At 35.9% G+C, this 25,839-nt stretch overlaps 2 protein-coding genes across 3 annotated transcripts in view; both read right to left on the reverse strand.

The window, feature by feature from the left end:
• Positions 1-2,021: 2,021 nt before the first annotated feature.
• LOC136237838 (uncharacterized) lies at positions 2,022-12,474 on the reverse strand. 2 transcript variants are annotated; one of them, XM_066028062.1, is made up of 8 exons: positions 12,241-12,474; positions 6,725-6,814; positions 5,864-6,238; positions 5,539-5,817; positions 5,162-5,226; positions 4,907-5,111; positions 2,539-2,691; positions 2,022-2,438 (listed from the first exon to the last, which is right to left on the reverse strand). In XM_066028062.1, the coding sequence occupies exons 2-8, from the start codon at positions 6,798-6,800 to the stop codon at positions 2,248-2,250; spliced, it is 1,344 nt and encodes a 447-aa protein (XP_065884134.1). In that variant the 5' UTR covers positions 6,801-6,814; positions 12,241-12,474; the 3' UTR covers positions 2,022-2,247. The 2 variants fall into 2 exon arrangements, with proteins under 2 accessions (XP_065884134.1, XP_065884142.1); XM_066028070.1 differs by having other exon boundaries at positions 6,725-6,826.
• Positions 12,475-21,444: 8,970 nt separating this feature from the next.
• Positions 21,445-25,839, reverse strand: part of LOC136248008 (contactin-6-like) — a 37,381-nt gene continuing 32,986 nt past the window's right edge. The window contains exon 15 of the mRNA XM_066039827.1: positions 21,445-21,557. Within this exon, the coding sequence (XP_065895899.1) occupies positions 21,512-21,557 (46 nt within the window). The 3' untranslated portion in view covers positions 21,445-21,511. The remainder of the gene's footprint in view (positions 21,558-25,839) is intronic.

Consider the following 25,839-nt stretch of genomic DNA (forward strand, 5'->3'; position numbering starts at 1 on the left):
AAACATACTGTTAGTGGAAAAGATATACCAGATCACAATCTACTGCTGATCATATAATAGCTTACACTCAAGTTTGTAATGCCTTGCATACTCTTACACACAGCTTGCATAAACAGTTTGAGAGCAGATTGCTAATAATGGTAAGGAAACATTTGGGAATTATGTAAGAAATAGCATTAATAATAATAAATAGAATGAAGACATGTCCAACAGTTGGGAATATAATATATTAAAGGAATTAAAGGAATTGATGGCAAACTTTATACCGTCACACAAAGAAATTATTAAGAATCGTATCAATTCAAACACAATGTCTAACTTTTATGGTAACAGAGTAATCAATGACTGGGATTCATTACCCCAATCTGTTGTTGATTCTCCTTCTGTTAAACACTGCTAGACAGACATTGCTTATTTGATTTTGTATAGTAATTAGTATAGCTAAGTGCAAACTATATAATTGTGACTGGGCTTGCGAAAATAGAGCATGTGGGCACATGTTTTTGCCTACTTTTTCAAACTTTCATCACTCATAATTTTTATATCATTATGCTATGGCAATACAAATTTCAGCACTTAATAAGCATTTAATGATGCAAGTTACAGAATGCTAATAATTATTATGTTCCAGTACTAAGATATGACCTGTAGTGTGACAGGGTGTAGTTTGTGCCCACATGCCCTGTTTTCGCAGGCCTGGTCACAATTTGTTTATGAATGTACAGGTCCAAGCCTTTATCCTTACAAATATAATTACATTCTGAATAGAGCATGCAGTCATTTCTACTGGTGGATGTCATGCAAATCATGCACATTTCTTGAGTTTGTAGTACTTTGTACCTTTTGTATGACATACTGGTGAAAGCAATGAGCCTGTTCAACAATCTGGCATGTACGTAATAAAGCCAGCACAATGGTGCATTGTGAACCACAAAATAAACAGATTAGAAGTGTTGCACCTTCTTTTTGTTGTAGACAAATTGCAGTTCTAACAACTAATGTAAAAAAAAATGTTTTGTGTTGCAATTAAGATGCAGTAGCATGCAGTGCTTTTTTTGAAATTTCTTTTAATGCAGCTGAGTTAAGAATCCAAAATGTTTTATTATGCGATAAAAAGTGGTGTACTTCTACTGTAATAATAATATTGATGTTAGATAGCCTGTGATACTTTCTCCATTGTAATCTTTTCACACTGATTAGCCAATATGCTACCAAATATAGACAAAATAATAGGTTATTAAGGTTAATAATAACCTTAACCTATTAGAAAAGGTTATTGTAATAGGTTAGCAAATGCATCAAGCAATAATTATGCCAGCATAATTTAAATTAAGTATTTTCTTACAATTTGTTAAATATTTATGCTTGCATAATAAGATCGAGATACTCTAAAAAGTATAATAAGAAACACTGATGCTCTCTAATAGTCAGCCCTTGAGGACAAGGAGTTATTAAAGATTATGATTTTACTACTATCAGTTTTAGAATATTTACAAAGAGAAGAAAACACTATTAAATGAAATAGCTGACTGCTAGACAATTACCATTGCTGACTGCTCTATTAGAGTAGTTCAATCTTGTGTCACACAGTTGGTATTGATATACAATAAAATACTAGTAGTGTACAATAAGTAAATGCAGCTACATGACTGACACAAGACAGTAAGGATGTAGGACAATACTGTAATCTAGAGTTTCCCATCTGTGACCTGTCATTCAGGTAAACGAGTTAGTTGTATCATATCATGAATTCTCACAGCTACTGTATAAATGTGTACATCACCATATTTAACTTTGGTGTTACAGTGTTTTCTTGATTAACTACATATTGATTTTGAATTGGTATGCTTGTATTATTGTAATGTATAGCTATTATCTAACATATGTAGCTTTTAGTAACATAGGCATACTGGCTTCTGTCAATAACACTGCAGATCGTGTCTAAAGTATACTTGTTAGAGAATGATCAGAGACAACACCACTAGCACTGCTGCAATACCCAATAAGATTTGATTTGTTAATTGGAGTGGGACACATAATGTGCATGTTGTATTTCTCTTACTACAAAGAGGTTATTAATATGGATTGGTCATGAATAGAGGTTGTGAATTGAGATAGTGATGTCCTGCAATAGTATAAAATGAAAACTTGTTTAATGGCTTCATCAGCAAATACCTATATACGCATACTATACAACCACCACATATAAGTTGCTTGTGTTTACAGTACATTATGTCACAACATTGTTCAGGTGTTTTTGTGAGTCAAATAAGCAGGATTAGTATCCATTCTGACATCATTGCAGTGTTGGATAGTCTCATACTGTGGTACAGTGGATGACGTTATGTTGTCCTGACTCATTGGAACATATGCTGGTGAAGACTGCATCTTGATTGTGTCTTCAGTGAGCTGTTGAGTCTTTGGAATTACTGCTTCTTCTAAAAGAAGGAGCCTATCATCAATACATCAATACATACAATATTTTACTGCTATATTTATACAAAGTTACACATACATACTGGAAGACAGTACAGCTACCTCTTTTGTGCTTATACAAACACCACATCATCACAGCAGTGATGCCAATTATGGTTGCCACTAGTACAACTATGGTCACTGTGAAACCTATCATCATAGTAGAACACTCATCATCATCATCATCCTTGATGTTGTGTGGGATCATTGTGTTTGCTACATATCATTGAAAGTGAGTAATGTATAGTAGGATCCATAACTAATGTATACCATTATGGCATAATACCATCCTTACTGACATCCATACATGCATAAAATGCACACCTGTACATATACATACATATTATGTACAAACATTATTATACTATTGATGCAAAATCATAAAAGGCTCAAAAGTCAAGGGTGAAAAAAGCTACGAAATCAAAGGTGTATGGCAGTCAAGAAATAGCTTCAATACATGTTCCTGCAAAAAAAAGTGTTTTTGTGTTGTGGATTATTTTTTTAAAAAGTGTGTAACTTGATAGCTGAACAAGTTCTGCAAGAAAAGACAATTACCATAGTTTAGTAATACGCTAAATCTTAGGCAGTAGTTAGCTAAGGTGTGACAAATTTCACTTAAATTTCAATTTTATGTCAAATTTCATTTAAATTGTACTTTTCAAAAATTTCATGTATCATTTATCGGATTGACTCAATTACTGGTTTCAATTATCGGATGGATATTTTATTAATAAAAATGGTGGAATTCCATGGTACAAAGAAGTTGAATGTTTGAAAAAGACTGTTGTATGTTTGTCAAGGGTTATAATTCTACTGAAAAAAGAATGGACAAAGGTTTACAGTTTGTTTGACTTCTACTTTAGGTTTGGGGCTGTGAATAGATGCAAGTTCACCCTGTTCCATCAATGACATTTTTTCTCTGTCACTTTGAGAGAGTACTGTTGATTTTTACTTTGATGTTGGTCACCAAACAATAAAAGAAACAAGCCATGTCAAAGGCCAGGACTCAATGAAACTTCCACAAAAAAAAACCTGGTACGGGTACTACCGAACAAGGGGATTGAACTGGCATGCCCAAAGATGACATGGTGGCTGTTGTGAAGGAAGATTTTAGTAAGAATATAGTCCAGAATAGCGTACTGCCATCTGGCAAACTGTTAAGAAGTGTAGGTATTTATCTTCATGATTGGAAGTGAAGTATGCTGCCATGCTATCTATACAAAACATCTGAAACCAATAGATCAAGAACAGTGCAAAGTGAAGGATCTAGAATTGGTTGGGAGCTGGCTGTTCCACCATTTATTACTGTAGAATTGTTGAATGTGACTGGGTCTGCGAAAATAGGGCATGTGGGTGCATAACAATTGCCTAATTTTTCAAGCTTTCATGGCTCATAACTTTTGATACCATTAAGCTATGCCCATGAAATTTTCAGCACTTGGCACTCATTTAATTGGCGTTATAATGCAAATTCAGATATTCTATTCCGGTACTGAGATATGATCTGTTGTGTGACAGGGTGTAGTTTGTGCCCACATGCCCTATTTTTGCAGGCCCAGTCACAAATGACCATTGTGTAATTTGTGTGTTTAATTATCTATACATTTTTACAAAAACAATTGTATTACGCATTCTGACATTCTGAAATTTTGCATGGATGTCTATTAGGCACTTGCAATTGTGTGGGAATTTTGTCAAAATTTTTGATGGCTTTAGGAATAATCTTTTTGTTGGTGGTTAGATACTGTTCCAGTAATTAAAACATGCAAGCATATGTTAGTTCCAGTAGGTGAGTCATGACTCCGGTAACTGGTTATTTTGACTCTGCACCTTTTCATCTGTTATACTGTTTAGGGAAGGCAGCTATTGACATCAAACTTAGGGCACAGCAAGACAGTATCTAGGGAATACCTCTGCCAAAATTTGTGCCTGAGGAATGTTTGAAGTGGAAGGTACATTCCATGGTAATAAGGGTGTCGGTAATTGATTGCTTATGCTAATTCTCCAATTCTACACCTGATTTGTACAAAAATTGTAATATTTGAAGCAAATTGACAAAACATGGCAAGTTGTTACAAGTATATAAAACAAAATGGAGGATTAAAAATACAAAGAAAATATGGCTAACTTTAAAGGCAAACATCTTAGTGATGGCTGGATATATACTGATACAGATCAAATTGAGTTCTATGCCAAGGGATTTCTATAGCTACAATGGGTAGTTTTTATTAGTTTTAGATTTGTTTAGGAACCATTATAAAGATGTATGAAAATGACATTTGTTTAGATACAGCTACAAATCATTTGTCTGTTGGGAACAGGTCTCATGACCCACTATCATAATTATTTTGTGATAGACCCTCATTAATCTATAAGGTGCATACTTTGAAGGGATATGATATAATATATAGTCTGTAATTACAAAACATACCAATTGTTATTGAAGTTGGCTCACTGCTTCCTTGACTATTTACAGCTGCAATAATCACAGTATAAGAAATGTTTGATTGGTAGACCAAAATACTGGACAAATAAGCCACTTCTTCTCTGACAGTTTTAGATGTTGATATTCCATTTGTTAAAATGGTCACATTGTAATGTGTAATTTCAGTCACAGAGCAATTGATCTCTGGTACCTAAATTATTATATGTACAGTATAATAGAATAATGCTATTGTGATCTTACTTTCCAGGTGATCTTTACATCATTATTTTCAGCATTAGTAGCAATATCAAAAACAGCTGGAGGAGCTGTGTGGTAAATATGAGCTTGTGTATAATGTATAATCATATCTACATATGTGGTACACATGCAAGTGTGCAGTAAATCTTATAAATTTTATGGCATGACATTGTATTTTGTGCTATTGTGGTTTGATAGCTGCTGAGAAATGCAAAAAGCAAATTGGTGTCAATATGACTCCACAAGGTATGCTAGCTGTTACAGTATAATGGCTGAAGTAACCTAATGAAGCCAACCAAGAAAAGTATTACCCTGCATAACTACTAACAATATAATTCAAAACAATGCATCAGTAATGCAAGCAATTATACTAGACATACGATGTGAGGGTAGAGTCTTGATAACAGTCCTCCTTGTTCTTGATAACAGTCCTCTCTTGTATCTGAGAATAATTATGACATCATATGATGTGTTACTGTTTAGATTAGTAAAAGTGAAATTATTATCATTAGTAGGAAATGTTGTAGCACCACTAGTTGGTAATGATATTGTTACTAATTGTGATGCAACTCCACACACTGGATGAATATGTGTATCCCATGAAATAGATAATGATGTTACACAAATTTTATTTGCTACAATATTTCCAATTGATGGACCTGTAGCACAGATGAATATTTCATGACTTAAATGACAATTTCTTACCAACTACAGTCAAAGTGCCTACACTGCTCTGTATAGTGCGAAGCTGGAATGATTCATCTACAATTTCATTCACGCTAAACACACACTGATATGATGATTGATTGTGAGTCTCATCCACTGGACCAATTACTAGTTTACTATTAGGAGCACTTGTTGTGTTTACATCACCAAATTGCCACATAAGTCCATCATGTTTATTATCAATAATATCCCCTCCATCAATGGTGACATTAACACTACCATCACTACTTCTTGTGACAATTATCCAGTCTGGTGTTATTAATGCAGGGTTGGCTCCATCAAACCCACATGTACACTCTGCCATATCATTCATACATACTGTAGTGTCTTGTGGACCATTAGTGATAGTGAATTCTGAAAAGTACAAAATGAGTAAGTAATTGCAGATAGCAGTGGTTAAATACGCACCGCAACATATTTAAAAACATTCACTTTGTTAATTAATTAACTGTCAAACATACCAAAAACTTAACACATATTATTTTTGCTGTATGTTTGTAATGAAATTTGACATGGAGAGGTACATAATTAATTTCCGACAAGTATAGGTACATATTATGGAAATGGAATAAACAAATTCACTAAGGCTACTGTACTTCGTTTACATAGCAGAAAATCATGAACACTTCAAAAATACTGTATTAATAGTAAATAAGTTTGGTGAATAGTTGTTTTCTATTTACAGGTGCCGCCACTTGACTTGCTGTATTCTGGAAATAGTGTGATATTAACTATGAACGTATTATTATTTACTTCCAGAATTTATCCATATACACACATCGTACATATGTAATTTGGTTACATGATTGGCATTATCCAAGGAACATGTAAATAAACTACCTGATCCAGAAAGTGGACTGGAGCAAAGAGCTAAAGCAATCATTATCATCATCACAACATAAGTGAAACGATCCATTTGTATGCCAGACACTGAAAAATAAACTGTAAAAGTACAACCAAAAGTTTACAATCTTAACTACGTAGCATAACAGTGACAGGATTGCAAATCATAATAATTATATTAAAGCTACAAACTAAAGTAAAATTTAATGCTGCCATTCAGCAGCAACATTATGAAAGTAAGTACTTAGTTCAGTATTCAATATGACCTGTTTCCATGGCTGCATACTGTATTTGATGACAGTAATGTATAGAACGGATCTGGCTTAAAAGGATGTTACACCTAATTGTGCTGCATTATAGCCAATAAGAGGCAAGTGTACTTAAGTGTGGGCTTGTGGCTGTAGGCCACCTGTATCCTTCTGTTGCATTTTCCTCATACAAACTTCACCATTCAAACTATTGTACTAATCACGATCTCAAGCAACACTGACCAGAATTGAGTTTAGTTGTTCTGTTGCCAAAACAGTTACTTAAATGCAAAGCTATGGTTGCATAATTTCTATGATTAGTTGCTACATTCCTAAGCTGTAAATAAACAATCTAGGAGACAACCTTGTCTCTATTTGGGATTTACTACATACTGCTTTTGTTTAATACTCTCTCTCCCTTCCTTATATGGGTCCCACTGCAGCTATGAAGTCATCATTAATCTTGTTAGGCATAGCATCCTTGATGACTCAATGGTAAAAGATCATGAAAAATTTTACTTGAATACAAGTACACCACATCTTATCTGGGCTACTACAATGATGATGCCTTGTGGCTTTCCATATATGGTACATGGACATTGGGTAGGCACACTCGCTTGTGAGTTAACAAACTTGATTCCCACCTACCCCATGATGAGTAGTGCATCCAACCTGTTTGGTTTTTTTTTGCCACCTAAGTGATGTAACCTCTCTGAGTACATTGCAAGTGGGACAGATTTCTCAATTTCTTCCCTCACTAAGGGGACATTATACAGTAGTACAATATTTTACTAAATAGTGAACATTATGTTTAGAGAATATTGATTTGAATGACAGTACTGCACAGTATATGCAGCTGATTTAAGGACTTATCTTGTTTCATAGTAAGTTTTCTACCAATGTAAGGTAGTTTTCTTGGAATAGCAATTTATGTGTCTTGTAGCAGAAATGTACAAAATTGCCCCATACACATTGTTTATATCTCAAAATCAAGTCAAGATTATTTGTGCCACATCTTCCTATATACTTGTAACAGCATATCTGAATTGCTTGCATAGAGTGCATTAACACATGGTAATTGTGGCCAAGTTTGGAAACAATGATTTTATTGATCAGAAGTTTATACAAACTTAAGGTGAACACAAATTATGTATGAATTTCCCAACCCTACCTTAATACATAAACCCCATGCAAGGCTAACTACCACTACAGCCACCGTCAGCTGTGATGGACACTTTTCACAATGGCAACAAAAGTGGCCATGGATATGGTAAGAAGTAACCCAGATGTTTTGTGGCCTCATAACCACATGCAGAACACAACTTGGGGCAACAACTCAGCTAAGTGCTCACTATTATTGCTAATGTCCTCCAGGGGAAGCTCCATCTCCAGCAAGTACCATACAGCCAGTGACCAATCCACTACACCCATACACACGATCACCTTTACCTATACGTTTATACATACCCAGCAGCTAATAAAGCTTAACACAGCTTAAAATTTCAACACTCAAAATTATATTTCACTTCATATTTCTTCAGTAATTCCATCAATATAGATTTATATACGAAAATATTTTTACACGAAAATTTTTTCCACGAAAATAAAGCGAATTATGGTAGCTGCCTGCTGGTTTATGTGGAACCACGCCCACTAATTGATTGTTATTGTACAAGATAGGTCAAGGCCAGTTTCTTTCTTTATATTGGGAATATGTCATATTTTAAAAATAATTATGATGTGTTGGGTATGCACAAAGCCACACTTACAGGCTTTTTTGCTTCCGTTTGAACACTTGCGTATTGAGTGAACCACATGACACGTAATGTAATCACGTTACCACAATACAAGTGTTCAAATGGAAGCAAAAAAGTCTTGTACTTGTAGGAAACGTATCTTGCTTTTTTGCAAGCTTACGTGGAATCATGCCCACTGACTACCATTGTTAAGTATAGACACCCTCGTGCTTAATGCGCTATTGCTATCCAGGTCAATAGTAGTGATCTGGTTTCAACGCTAGTTTGCATGGTGTTTATGCAAGTTAATATTTAGCGGGTCATTGCTATTAAAAAAAATCTTAGGAAAAATCGTGGCACATAACGGTATAAGAAATGAAGCTTTTTAAAAAAGTGTGATGTGACCAAGGCTTGAACCCACACATCCAGGTTTGGAGTACCCACACTCTACCACTATACCACCAGTGCTTGCTGGCTACTACTCTTGTTTCGTACTATTTAAATGTTACAAATATACTATTAAGTCTAACCTGAAGAAGAAACCAAAGCTGAACCCGACCCTAAGCCTCAGGCTAACATTAACCTGACATTTGCCTGTTAAACATAATGATGACTTCATTGTCTGTATGAGGGTAAGTTTTTGGGTGAGTTCGAGGCAAGCTAGGGTTGGAGCTAGTGAAGTGAGCGTCCTGGCAAAGCTGTCTTGCTCACCTCGAACTCACCCAAAAACTTATCTTCATACAACTATAGTGTTTGATACTCGAGTTATACGTGACACTTCCTAATGTTTATACAACAAACAACCGGCTAAATAAATATTTGTACCATGACCAGCTAAATATACACTTTGTAAATTATAAGTTATTCGCAAAAAATTACCCTGCACATGTCAAGGTGAACATTTTTGTAATTTGCAAAAATAAGTACAGCATGTTAAAAGTCAGCACATTTACGACACAAGTAGCTTATCTGTTTGGTATACCATTTTGGTAGCTATCAAGGAGCTATACATTAACAATATAAATTATTATAATTATTATAAACAGTTATAATAACTGTACAACTTCTTGTTTTGCATGCACATTGTATTTTTGGGTGAAGGTAACTAGTACAGAGTGTTAGCACTTGACCATGTGAATGTTGTTTAGCCCTCTGTAAGAATATGCTAAATGCATAAAACTATTTAGTGCGCTCCTTCAAGAATAAATTGCTTTTACTAACTCAACCTTCGAAATTAAAAAAAAAAGAAGAAGAAAACTAGTTAAGTGTTCATGAGACTCTGAGAATGTAGCTACTACAGTACAAGGCTACAGTAAAAAACAATTATTGCCAATAATTTTAAAAATTCTACCAGAGTGACTGGTTGTGCATAGCTACATGAAACCGTGAAAATATGATTAGCTAATTACACTGTATATATAGCTATCCCCATGCAATGTAAGCAGCTCATTCCAGCTTTGCACACATAGCTACTGTATAGCTTTAAAATTCTGCCTGTAAATTTTGAGTCATTTAGTCTATGTAGCTAAGTTTGTGTTTTTGTATGTTGTCTACATGTACTGTAATTAAGTGATTAACTAGTATTATAAGTAATTAGTTTGGACACTTGGCACATGTTGCTATGATTCAGGGCTGGAGGAGGGAAAATTGAGTTGGTCAGGCCATTGACTATAATGTTGAAATTGCTACTATATACAAGCCAATGAAAGAGGAGCAAAGCACACTCTGCAAAGTGTGAAGTACAAGCATTCTAGGGGGGTCTGGGGGCATGCCCCCCACAGGAAATTTTTTGAAAATTAGACACTCAGATATGCAATTTTAGTGATATTTCACTGCTAGCTATAGCTATATAAATATGCTCAAGCCTATCTGTTGTTCTTCAGACTTTCTATACTATGTATAATTGTAGACCTGACATACAGGGGACACAGCATGAAACTTGCTGTATGGTTCATTTAGTTATAGCTAGCAATTAGAAGTTCAAGGGGGAGTCTGGGGTGCAACCCCCAGGGGCTGCAGAATTTTTGCAATTTAAAAGCTTGAAAGTGTCTTAAAATTTAAAATAGATGCTAAATTTTAAAGTAAAACTAGCTAGCAACTTACAACTTTCCCCCAAATTTCACAGGGAACCCATGCAGCATGGCCCCCTTTAGCTAGGATATAATTACTATACAGTGAATTTACACAGCTACAATGAAAAGCTACACAGCTAAAAAAAATACAGTATACTACTATACTGGTTTATATGAAGTGAACGGATCATCACGTAAATATACTGGTGGACAGTCACGAGACCAATCAGTATTCGAAAATGGCGCGATGTGGGTGAGACTGAGAGTTTGCATGCTCAGTATCTCAACAGGACGAGTGGGTAGTTGAAGAGGAGTGATTTCTACTCAACATCTCATCCAGATGGCCACCATGTAATGTATGAGTGTACAGCTTCTTGCCGCGGGATGAGTCATCCGGTTTGTCACTGCCAGCCCTTCGCCCAGTAAAAGAAGCCAAGAGAGACAAGCCAAGGAATGCTAATGATTATTTTATGAAGATTATAAGTGTGCTGGTTTAGAATCAAAGAAGGCACCTGCCTTACACGTGATAAATGCCAACACAGTAAAAACAAACTAGTGAACGTCACTACTAATGTCTGCCGCAATACTCACTATTTTTGTGTAGTGACGTGCACTACTAATTTTATAGTGAATGTCACTACATTGACCGCCAAGTAGTGACGTTCACTACAAAAAGTAGTGAACGTCACTACTTAAAAGTAGTGAGTATTGTGGCAGAGCAATTCACTACTAAATTTTTACAGTGAACTGTTAGCACACGTGATACTGTACGTAGAACCCACAATCATTTCTGTACAAAACGATACGGATGCTATGCTGTATTGTAAGGTAATTGGAGGTACTATACGTGTAGTTCTGTGCTTTAGTTAGGCTGAGAAACTAGGTAACTATACTCGTGTCATGCATTTTCAATATATAACATCTGTAAAATGTGCATAGCTACATGTAGATGTGATCGTCCAAAGATTGCATGAGAGTAATGTAGTTCGAGCTGGTCAGCTAGTTGATTCAACTCCAGATTATTGGTCCGGCTCAGGCCTGACCAACCGGACCGTCTCCTCCGGCCTTGCTATCTGACCCTCAACACCACCACACTATTTTTGTACAATCACATTAATTCTGTAATCTTACATCTGGTGTTGTAAAGTAATAAATAAATTCAAATCTAGACGAGCATGCATGGCCATGTACGTACTACTGTAACTAGCTACACGCGGAGCTCAACTTCTACACGGAGTGCTAGCGTATAGAGGTTTGCTGTAGCTAGCTACTATAGCATAGTGGATATTCTCCATTTAGCTATGCGGCATGGCGTAGCTAGAACATGATTGGGTCACTGCGGACCACTATCCACTGAGTTGACCTCTTGGCGGACGGAGGAGGGTAAGAAACATATGCTTCAACTAGCTACTAGTAATATGCGATGTCACTGTGCAATCGTGCAAACATAGACTTACATGTAGCTATTTTTATAGACTAACTGGTGATAGGCGGCAAAGTCTCAGGCGGTACACTGGTTACTACAGCAACGAAGTAGTCTCAACACAGCATCAAGTGTGTCTATGCAGAAGAGCACAGTGTCAAACACTCTGTATAGCTACGTGCCAGTATATATACAGTAGCAATGATCTACTTCTTCAGGGTTTATCACGTGAGCTACGTTTATTTGTTAAGACTTTACAACACGTCAGTAGACCGGTCCCAGTGTGTGAGCATTATTTGGTGGAAGCCTTACTTGTTATTTCAAAAATCACATTAAAACTACTCACCCTTTAGAATACGTAGCTACACCAGATTTTTTATTTATGATTGCTGAGCAGGCATCACTCAGCCAGTGCTGGTGGGCTTAGGAAAGAGAAAAGGGCAACGGACCTTATCCGCAATGACGTATAAGCGTTAAGTGGCCGCCGATAGCTAGTGTGGACACTTTGTACAGGGGGTATTGGGAGAGATGGCGGTTCGCTATGTTAACGCTCGCATACTGCAGCAAGCGGCCGCATACATACTTAATTTCAAGACAAATGTGCATTTTTTTTTACTGTGCAGCAATCAAAAGATTTTGCGTCGATACCAAAACTTAAGTCTGGTTTCATCTGGGGGACTATTTCGCATTGCCGTATCACGCTACAAGCCTCTTACCTTTATTATCCAATAGTTACATGTCGTGAAATCCACAAACAAAGTTCATTTTAGTGATTACATACGAAGTGCCCACACTATACACGACCATTTTGTCAATTATTACGTCATTGCGGATAAGGTCTATAATTGCAACATTGTAAATTCACATACATAGGTACAGATGACCCAAATTTTGGGGTTGTTTTACCTACAATTCAAACGACCAACATTTTGGTAGTAATGACTCAAGGATGTACGTATTTGTTTATTTTAACTTTGTAAGATATACTAGTCATAGCTCATATGGAAGAATCCAATACAAAAAAATGACAGACTGCTTTATTAGAGTGTTTGAAAATCTTTCTGTCATATAACAGAGATAGCCATACTGAGAGATGATTGATGTATACAAACATCTTTAGTTGTTGATCAGTTGCCTATCTAACCAATGAAATCCCTACAAGTACAAATTATATTCATATGGCAGCAAGCCTTTTCTATGTCGCATTAATTTTCTTTAACATGATTCATTATTGAAGGGAATTCATTAGCTCATACAGTGCACATAATAATTGTCTTCAAGGCAAACCCTTCAATTTTTTTTCAAGTGATCACTGTTTACTGTAAACAAATTAAATCCAAACCTGGCCAACTGCTTTATTAGAAAACTTCAAAATAGTTGTTTTTGTATATCAGAAACAATTGTACTTAAAGTCAGTTGCTCTGTATTGCCTTCTTTAGTGGTCAACTACTTACTTATTCAGGTTATGAAATCCTTACAACTGTTAAGTATATTCATACCACTCAATGAGACAGGTATGACATATTTGGTTTCTTAATGTTATTCATTATCAAAGCAAATTCATTGGTCCATATGATGTATATAGCACTTTACTAAGTGTCTATACACACAAACGTTCTGAATGTGTTATGTATATCAATGAAATCCATGAAGACTGTATTTACATACTCTAATAGAACATTCACTAATGTCGCAAAATTGTTTCCATATGTCATACCCAGATGTCCCATGGTCTCTTCAACCTCTAGTTAAGTGTTTGAAATAACCTTGTCATCATGGTCATTTTAATCATGTGTTGTAAAAGTAACTCTCATCACAAGATATTTGTCTGTTTGTCATTACTTAATGAGTCAGTCATCACTAGTAATTACATACATTATAGTCTATCGATGACACATATTCACGTTTTACATAGCTACTGCATCTTTTAAAACACCCTGATCTTATAAAGTTTCTCAATTGTATATAAACCTATGTTCTCCATGTTCACTTTTGATTGTGGGATGTGACAGTATTAGCCATAAATATTATAATGACTAGTGTACCAATGCAAATTTAACCGTGTAGCTGGTCATCTAAACTTTACTATAGCTAAATAGTAGACTTGACGATACACATTGAAATTATCAAAATACATTAATTCAACATCCTAAGTAAACAGTTATATTGATTTTTCCCTAATTATTTTGACTGATTTAGTTCAAATGCCTACTCCGGTTACAACCACCATAAGGTGGTCATTTTACCAAAATTTCTGTAGTTTAAATTTACCCATGAAGGTCAAATTGATCCATTTGAATTTACTGTGAAATACTAGTTATAAGTGATTATAATATACAGCAAACTCATTGTTCTGGCAACAGATACTGTACTGAGTTATTGTGCTGATGAGTCCACAACTGAATTCTGGTAGGGTCAAATGATCTAATATCTGTAGTAATTTATGTGATGATTGGTAGTTAACTACCTTGTGATGAAGGTTTTAACCTCTGCAAAAAGTGATTGTACCATCATGCAATGACTCTTGGCTTCTCTCAACTTCAGCTTCTTTACTAAATGCTCCATCCATCCTTGTACTTGGCTTATAGAACCCAGCCTCCTACTTGGCTTATATATCAGTTACACAGTACATCATGTCTGTACATTTTACCTTGAGTTGTGATAGCTCATTATGCTGATCATGAGGTACCTACGTATACTGATCATAATATTATAATAGGCCCATGTATACACTGGTATATACATTTATTAGTTTTATACATGCCCAGCTACTTATAATTAACTACACATCAGGGGCATCAGAGTAAAAGTCAAAGTGGTAAGGCTCAGTTGTAATTCTGCCAAAGGCAGCTAGTCTAGGGGTCTGGAGGCAGGCCCAAGGAAAATAAGTACTGCATGTTCACTAGCCATTCACAGTAGTGAATTTCACTACTAATTTTTGCCACAATGCTCACTATTTTTAAGTAGTGTTGTTCATTGATTTGTGGTAACCTTCACTACTTTCTTGTAGCGACCCTCACTACATCATGGGTTTATAAACCCCAGGTACCTAGGGCTTATAAATCTATGACTACATAGTAGACCCTCACTACATAATAGTGAATGTCACTACATGGTAGTGACACTCACTACAAAATTGTCCATTACATCAGGCATCACTACACAAATAGAGTGACAGACAGTAGTGACTTTCACTATCTTTTGTAGTGACATAGACCACTAGTTTATTTTATACTGTGTACACATTTATTTTTAGCCTCAAGCTCTTCTTTTGTTAAAAGTTCAAGTTTAGTCAAAAAAGGTGGTGAGTTACACAGTATGTTGTAAATGCTGTGATTCCCCTGAAATCCCACTAGCTATATGGTTATACAGTCACATATCCTTATATGGTATTGTTGTTATATAGCTATACACATGGCCTTATACCGTAATGTTGTAGTGATTATTGAACATTTTCCTTGTACTGTAATGTTGTGAATATTGAACATTTCCCTAAACTACTACTAATGATATGTGTATAGCAGCTATAGACGTCATGATAGCTATACATTAGGGGATTTTAGGTAACTAAAGGAAACATAGTGATTCTGTTGGTACATTGATGCACCTTTCCCAGAACTGCTTGTTTGCAAAATTAACAACTGTTATTCATGATGCTCACTGGTGGACAGTATTATCTGCTGGTTAATGTACATATATGGCATATTTTCTTCTCTATATGTTTACTATACCACTGATAAAACAGTTCCACCTGCTCTAGAAATGTGACTGTCCACAAGTGCTTTAATAAGTACCATCTCTACTGGTTAAGATAGTCAAAAAAGATTCATTGTCGGGTGCTCTTTGATATTGCTACTCTCAGAATTAAGTTGGAAGGTTAGTTAGTGTCTGCAATACATTTGTCATGATAGCTAAATTGGTACATTTTATTAACCGTTTATGTTGTATCAAGTTAAGAATGGGATTCATTGACACCAAGTCTAATTAATTGACTACTACTTGTTAAATAATATTATGTGTCTATTGATGTGTGTGTATAGTGCAGTCCTTCACACTCACTGCAATCATAGGCTGTAATAAACATACACCAGTTTTGTGGGTAGGATGCACAACAACTATGTGCAATATCAAAACTGGAGAGGAGAGTATTTACTGTAACACTGACAGTGTAGGGTCTCTACAAAAGATTCTGGGTACAGGGTGTAAGCCATGGGGAGTGTGAAATGTTCACAATGGTAGAACAAGGAAATGTGAAGATTAAAACCGTGACAATCTTCACCTAAAAATAGTTTTAATCTTCACCTTTAGAGAATAATAAATTATGGAGCTTTTCAGGGAGAATCTCTTTGAATTAGATTTTTCTCATAATACCATCAAAAGCTAGACAGCTGACATACAAGACCCAGCCTATACTGTACAAGTGTTGGACACTCTTGTATTAATTTTTGGTACATAATATTTTAGTAATGCACTCACACTATTAAATGCTCATAATATGTGATCCAATTTTGGAAAATGTCACATGTGATTCTGACAGAAATAATTAGAAATTCAGAATTCATTGTGTTACCGTTAAGACAGTTGTAAGATGATCTGGGATGGTTCTCATAGTGTCCTCGTATTTGTCCCATCCCAACCCAGTACCTGACTCAGTATATATACCCCAGCTACAACGTGTTCGGTTTTGTAATACCTCATGATACTTGTGCATACAACTAGTTTAATAATGAGATCATAGTGATTATATTCTTAAAGTAAACAGTCTGCGGTTCTGTTGTACCAGTGCACTTCTTGATGGTGGCTAACTTTCTTTCACAGCAATGCAATGTAGTTATCACGTCTGTACATTTAATTACACTGCTCATTATAGTGAGGTACCTATTTCAAATTGATGTATGTAGATCATAATTATGTTGGTGCATGTATACGGCAATATACGTATTTACTGTATTAGGTTTAAACTAGTGCATACAGTACATGCCTAATTACTACAGAGTAAGTTATTAGCACCAGAAATCTACATGTCATGGCCACATAATGTAATATACAACTACATGTGATTTATATGCATACCTATAATTGCTGGAGAATTATTTCTCTGTTTAATACTCTTTTGGGCTACTGTCTAGTGTAGTAATTTATGAAAGTCCTTTATGGTAGGATTTGGATTATGATGGGATGCATTACACTGTATTGGGTTTATGGGTGTTATACATTTGTAACTGTTGTAATCCCCCTAACATGCTAGCTACATCCATATCCTTATATATACAGTATTGTTTTGATTTTTAAATTAAAGTGTACTGCACCACCCATGTTTAATAACTAACAGAAACATATCTAGTGATTCTTGGTAAACTGCTTGTCTGTAATTGTAGCAAGGGACTTCTAGCTACCATAACTGTTACTCATTGGTGGAAAGTATCCTTATTCACATCCTTGCTAATATATATATATATATACAAATGGATGAATTTCGTAATAACAAAAGTTGCCCCTAGCAACCTGAATTTTCATATATTTGTAGGGGTACAGTAAATGTCTATAGTAACATCTCCAAATTTTAAAAGGATATAGCATATATAGGTCACGAGATAAGATATTTTAAAACTTGTCGTTTTTCCATACATTGTCTATATATGATTATGAAATTCAATTATAATTGTCATTTCTCAATTTAACATCATTTGTAGGTGTGAATCAGAATCTCACAATTAGCCTCTTAACCCCTTCACCACCACATTTGTAGCAGCTCTAATCTACTGTTTCTAAACTGCTATAACTTACACACCATACCATATGATCCTATAAACTATATATCAATTTACTCGCTATGGAACAAGGAATTAGTTTATGAAGTTGTTGTTTACACAAGAGCAACCACAAATCCATTATATAACTTTAAAGTTCGAAAATCGATCTAAGCAAAACCAAATGTGAAATTTCACTACTTTACAGGCTAGCATTGTTTATAATAACACAATAAACATTACTAACCAGTTTATAGTTGAAGCGATTATCTCTAAGTCTGATTTTCCAACATTTGAGCAAGTGCGCATGCGCATACAAGCACGAGGTCACTGTTTTGAAGCGTACAAAAGTAGCAACACGCCACTCCAACCTATATAATCCCTCTCCTTACTGTTTCTCTTTATTAGTAGTGCCATTATCATGTCAAAGAATCATCTACAATGCTTGTTATTAACGTTCTGAAAGTACGCAATTGCATCATCTAACCACGCAATAGTGCACGAGAGACCAGTTATCCCTGTTCCCGTTCACTTATGCGTGTGCCCACTACAGGATAAGCGCAGGGGCTACTAGAACGCTCGACTAAAGTTACAGAGCATTCAGAATGTAATGCTACGGGCATTTATAATCGGAAACCACCATATGGCGGTTGTGGCAGTGAGAGGGTTAAAATGATAGCCACAATCAATGTTTGCAAATCTCTGTATAAAAGTATTGTAGTGAATGCAGGTTTGTCTTCCTTCACCTAATAGCGAGCATAACCAGAGTGGTATATATTACATATATCATGACCACTCGGGATCTGCCTGATACATATGCCCCCCCGTCCTCGGGCCTGCAGCCCTTGGGCTTGGGCATATGCGGCCCTTGGGCTTGGGCATATATATCAGGCAAATACCTCATGGCCATGGTGGCGCAGGCATATAATTATATTAGGCAAACCCTGAGTGGCCATGGTATAACTTTTAAATATGACATTTTGAAATTTGTGATTTTCCCATACATTATCCATGTGATTGCCCAGAAAGGGAAACTGTTACCCCCTCCCATAGATAATGTATGGGAAAACTGCAAACTTTAAAATGTCATATCTCATGAATATGCTATACTTTTAAAAATCGGAGATGTTACTTTTGACATTCTCACCTACAAAATAATGTAAAATTCAGGTTGCTAGGGTAAAATTCCTTATAATGAAATTCATCTATTATGAGTACCTCTCTATATGTACAGGTGTAAAGTGGATCCACCTGCAACCAAACTGTCTGGGTAGCCTCACAGCAAAAATAGTGTTCCAATACTACATATTCTAACCCCGTCTTTATTCAGTATTGGAACAACTGTTTTTAAAAACTCCTTATAACAAGACTAAACGAACCTCAAATCTATAAATGACTCTAATGTTATTCACTATTGGGGACTGTAGTCTGTTTCTGTTTGAGCCAAGGTAGAGTATTTGGACTATTAGTTGCAACACCTACACATAGACGGAATAAATACAGTCAGTATTTATGTATGAATTATGCTGTGTTTGTAATAATACAACCATTACTATCTATAAAATAATATTTTAATGTAACCGTTGGTGAGTATCTGGACTACCAGCTGGTGTATCTACAGCCTGTAGAAACTGTACATTGTGAAACAAACTGGGCTGAGGAATTTGAAGGTTTCAAGTACAGATCAGTCACAAGATCTATAGCTACTCATTTAGATACTTCAAACAATTATGATAATACCTTGTTTTCCTTATACAGTAACAATGCTGGAATACACACAATTCGCAACAATCAATGAGGTTCTAATAGTTATCTCAAAAATAACTGTACCATACAGTGACTCAGTTCCATTCATTCCCTTCCTAGTGGAATAAACAATAGACTCTTAAGATCTCTTGCGCCTCTTAACAGTGTCTCCTACAGTAGATCCATCCATATTCAGTACTAGACAAATATTAATTTTGCACCGCTGTAGGTAATGAGATTTGACTACTGTAGTTCTGTATACGTTTCCCCCATGTACTAGCTACCGTAACTTGCTTTTTTTGGTTGTAATAATTTTCGTATGACAACTTGTACAAAAATTTCTTACAAAGTTTTGTTTACGCAAGATCGAACTACTCTAATAGAGCACTCATTCATGAAAATCAATAAAATATTTTTTACATGAAAATTTTTAACATGAATTACTTTGCATGAAAATAAAGCGAATTGGGGTATGTACATGTGATTACCCAGAAAGGACAACAGTTTTTCTCTTCTGGGCAATTGCATTGGAAACCATGCATGGATGCAATAATGTTACTTGACCTGAGCTATGTATGCTCTAAACCTTGGAGGGAGGTTATTTAAGCAAACCACATTCACACCTATATGAATGTTTAATCCAGGTTGCTATAGGGACAACAATTATTATTCATTCATTATTATGAAATTTATTTACGGCTAGCAACCACTTTCTGTAAGTATGCTTGAGCTGACAAACTTATCATTTACTCTTTGTGTAGAATATTAAATGAAATATTAAGTATGAGGCTTCTAATGAAGTCTGAAGCAAGAGTATTTCATATGATCAAACAGTTGAGATTATCCAGTTAGTGCATATGGACAGCAATAACATGTTTATGACAATTTTATAGTACATATGACATTATGAAACACACTATCAAACAATTCTACATAGCTAATCGTTGCAGTTCATAACACTCTTTTGTAACTTTTTAACAATGAATGTCTGTACTATATGTGATGACATGCTGGTAATTGTAAGCCATTTTTACCACATCCATGCACGATGTGATCAAAAGTCATGTAGAGGTTATAGTTCAAGGGCTCATGATCAGAAGTGTAATGATGCACTTTTTCAGTTGAAAAAATGTACTAACAACTAAAATTGTGCACTTTTCAATGATACAATTAAATACAATCTGAAACTGTGCTCATGTAAAACTATTAAAGGTGTTATTTAATGATTATGAAATGGTTATATATGAAAATAGTAAAAAGTAATCCTCCATAAATATCTACAATATCCTTGTCTATAATCTTTCCTCATTTCTAAATGCTTTGTTATTATAAATAGTGACCTTCAGTCAAACCATAAAAATTCATTACATATTATTTGTGCGATAACAATTATAATAGGGCAATGAAAGTTGACCATAACAATTTTATGGATACATAAGTGATTGTCAATATAGTGAAACCTCCACTTAGTGATCTTAATAAGGCCACCTTGTTATAGTGTCCGTTTTCACTAATAGGGCAACTTATCATGGATCCCATAGGTGGCCCTATTAATGAGGTTTCACTGTATTATGTATGAAGAGCAGGTAGCATGGGAGGGGGTGAGTAATTTCTTACTGCCATACACATATGGAGAGGAGGCATATTTTTTGTACAAGTATTATGGTTCTTCTTTTAACCTTTGAATATAACTCCATTTTGAAGTAACATGCACACAGCATTTGAATAGCAATTCTGTAGCAATCATTTACATACACTTCAATATGATTGAAAAATTAATAATTATGAACACAATTTTTATTATTATTGTTAGCTTTTGTTCTTACTGGGGAAAACTGTAGCTGTCAGCTTCCACCTGTCACAATATAGAACACAAACATGTATTCACTGTGTAATAAAAGATATGTATATAGACAATCATAATGTGACCAGGCCAGAAAAATAACTAGGCCTGCTGGGACAAAAGATTTGCATCTTTTTCAAAATATGACATGACTCCAATATTTCTTATGGTTATGACAATGCTATTTCAACCTTTTTAATCAGCTTATATTACAGGTTGCTGAATAAAGATTCTATTTCAGTATTGAGATGTGATGTGATGGGATGCCAGTTTTCCAGGCTAGGCCTGGATATGAAAAGTGCATATATAGTTTACCCAAACAGTACAGGCCATCTGATGGCCTTAATAAATCAGCTATTCAAGTAGTAAAGTATTCATCAACAGGGGTGGCTATAGGGTGCTAGAGCCCCACTACTTTGTTTTACAGATGACTTAGCCGCTCCACCTTTTAGGATCAATGTACTATGCACACTATCGAACAGCCAGCTACTCTAATAGGGAAGTCGTGTACTCAAAACTTCATATGCATTTAAAAAATAATTAGAGTGCTAATTTTTCACCACACCTCTAGATACAGCTGCTCTGCATGCAAAATTGTATCAACTAGTTACTGTACTTCTTTTAGCCCCCTCACTTAAAATTCATCATTGATGATAATTTGGCAGATCTTGCTGTCTAATCTGGCTAACTGAATGACTCAGATTACACAAAATGGTCACTATGTAAGACATATTGTATGGCATATCAAGCAGTCAAGAAAGCTGGTGTATCATGAGTTTGTCACAAACAGATGGTAGTGTGTAGCACGGCAAGAAAGCCAGCATGCCGCACTTGCATGTACATTAACAGGAAGGAAGAAAATTAGATTTTCACACATACAATTAGATCAGGAATTGTCTGCAGTGCTAGCCAACAGAAGCCATAATGTGATCTATCTAGCCTTCAAATTTTAAATAAATTAGTAAAGCATGATTTTGTGAGTTCCATACACAAGGAAAAGAAAAGGATTATCGTAATAGGAAGAAAAATACAAATATATTACTGTAAGATGATCATTGAGAGTGCCAATTTTGGAGATAGTTTAACATGCAGACTCAGGCATGGAAAGTTTCCCACTATTAGGTCCTATTATTAGCTATAGCACAACTGAGATACATGATTGCATGTGTTAACGTTTTAAACTGTTTTACTGTATATTACTGTACATACTTGCCTTTTATGTGCCTGCACCAGCTTTCTTATAGGATATGCACAGTATAATTCAAGTGATAATATCCCTGTTATAATAAATAAAATTTGGGAACTACTATACATGTAGCTATGTATGAAAATTAATATAGGCAATCACCAGAACAATTTTTGATACTTTCCATCTTTTAAAACTGGCAATTAATATTAGCAGTTGCTACTGTAATTTGCTTTTCATTGTAAAATAATTCTCGTATGCAAAATTTGTATGAAAATTTCTCTTGCACGAAATTTTTTATACAAGATCAAACTACTCTAACAGAGCAGTCATTCACGTAAATCATACAAAAATATATTTCGCAAAAAAATATCGTAAAACTTTTTTGCATAAAAATAAAGTGAATTACAGCATAATATAGCCACATCTACCCACCTAGTTCTCCTTGGTGGTGTTAATATTAACACCAATTTCCCTAGTATTAGAGTTAGCTTGTGTTGTGGCTACATCTGATGGTGCAGTGACATTGGAGGAATCTAATACCACATGATTTGCCATTACATATTGTTCTGCATAACCAGATTCATGTCCTTGATGAGATGATTTTTTCTGATGTTGTCTGCAGAATTGTTTATAGCTTATATCTATATAATAATTCTATAACTCTTTTCCGGCACTGTCCCGTCGTTCTTGGTCGGATTCCAATCGGATCGGTACCATTCAAAACTAAAATTTGAGGCGAATCTTTTGATCCGGGATTGGTGGCGATTCGTTGAACTGCGGGAAATATCCTTTAAACCACCGTAGCTCCCCTAGGAAGACACGAATGTTTTATTAATGCTTTACAGCACAAGTGCTGAAGGTCTGTAGGACCAGGTAGCCTGCTCAAAGACTTTAGCTACTTAGACTTTAACTACTTAAGGTGTGTTTGAAAAGTTGGAGAAAGGAGAAAAAATCCATGACTGGACCTAGGTAGCCTCGAACCTGCAGCCATCCGATTTACGCTCGAACGCTTACAGGAGTCTACCAGGTGGTCAGGTATGTGTCCAAAACTTTCTGGAGACCTTTATCGTGTTACCAGTCTTCCCCATCCCAGCTTACACCAGCCGTTTCTGTCCCCCTGTGGACGACATAACGAGAAACAGAAAATCGAGGCCATAAAATTTTTAAACAAAAACTCCTCGGAGTCCCTGGTTTTTCCCCCGATTAGCTTCAAACTCGCTAGACCAACTACCCGTCCAAAACAATGTGTCATAAGGTGGTTTTCGTGTCTGTCCTTACGTGCTAACCTTGGTTGCGAGATACTTATCACTGTCAATGGCCATTATAAGTTTACGATACGCGTGTACGGCGTTCCGGTATACAAGCGTTGCCAATAGAAAATCAGATGACGTACAGTATTGGTCTAAAAGCTTACAATGAAATAGGATCAATCACTTTTTCATGATTTAACCAATCACATCAGCGAATTTGATCATGTGATCTGGTGTGTACGCTATCATCCGGCAACTTAAAAAAATTTTTTTTAACACACCCACCAGTATAAAAGGAGAGTTTCGTAGTGGGTGTGGCAAGTCTACGAGCTATGATCGGGCTACTTGACAGTCTACAGAGGGAAGACTCGCCAGGAATACACACTCTGCACCCTGCTGTGCTGTCCACTACAAGGATAGAGAAGTGTCAGCTACTGCGACACGAATCTAAGCAGGTCAGGGACTACAGACAGACCTAAAACGGAGGATTACCAGCAACACCACTGTAAGGGAGAAGGAAACATTCGTAGTAGGGGTGGCAATTTAACGAGCTATGATCACTCCAATCAGGCTACCTAACAGACTACACAAGGATAGTCTCGCGGCGCCCGACCCTAAAAAGAGGGTCTGGTGAAACTGTGTACAAAAAGTTTGGCGCTGCCGGAATGTTGGAAGCTCCAATCAGATCACTTCATTTCAAATTGATTATGTAATGCGTACATTTCAAAAGATTCGCGGCTTACAGTTAATTACATCCGGTCTGACTTTGCCGCTTAAAATCGTTGAGAAAACGGCCATACAATTTTGTTGAGTTCGTTTCAGTGTTGAACAAATAAAGTAGCGCCATTAGTTTGGTGATGCTGTAAGCGGATCTGGTTGAATGGATGTTGTGACGTAAATATTGCACTTACGTAACACGTAAACGTCATCCAATAAACATTCCAGAGCTCAAACTTTTTGTACAGAGTTTCACCAGACCCTCTTTTTAGGGTCGGGCGCCGCGAGACTAACACAAGGAAGATTCGCCATTGTGAGAGATGAAGAACGGAAGATTATGTTCAACTACTCTAATAAAACATACATCTACCAGGCTACGAATCGTGGACAACATCATGAAGTGACTGTTGCAGTCTTCAATGTGTAGGGAGACATAAGATACGTTTTCATTCCTTGGTAACTCCACAGGGACAGCTGAAACTTCTAGAAGCTCTATTACTTATCTCCGTTGAACTACCCTAATAGAACACACACAACCTCTCTACCAACAATCAGTCAATCTCTCTCTCAACCTCTCTAGAGTAACCACTGTTCATATGAAGGATTCATCTTGGTAATGCACCTTGATTCAGAAAGCAACAAAAGAACTCTTCTCTATCCAAATCCACATGGTTGTGTTGACCTTGCTCAGTACAGCTGATAAACTTGAATACCCATACTCAATACTGTACTGCATACACACTTGGTCATGCGATAAGTAAACATTACACTACCATGACTAGGATGTAGAAATAAAACTACAATTCAGTTACTCAAATTGACTACATAAATATACAAAATGAATGTGACAAATGCAAGTTGAATTAGAACATAGCTCATTGTGGTGATGCACCAACTATTGGTAAATTGATCCTCATACCACACTCAAAGACTTTATGTTAGTTCATGCAACATCATCAAAATGAAGTTGAGTACTTCCCTGCCATTCAAAACTAATCTTTTTCATGTATGTGCATGATTGTAATGGGACACATCTTGATACGCCACCTTCATGAGAACTGTGTTCTGCATGAGTACTGTACAGATGTGCAGAAATTCCAGTGCACAAGGCCACCAACATTACACACAATTGAGGAAA

Source organism: Dysidea avara, chromosome 1 (genome assembly GCF_963678975.1).
Source record: "Dysidea avara chromosome 1, odDysAvar1.4, whole genome shotgun sequence".
Taxonomy (NCBI): domain Eukaryota; kingdom Metazoa; phylum Porifera; class Demospongiae; order Dictyoceratida; family Dysideidae; genus Dysidea; species Dysidea avara.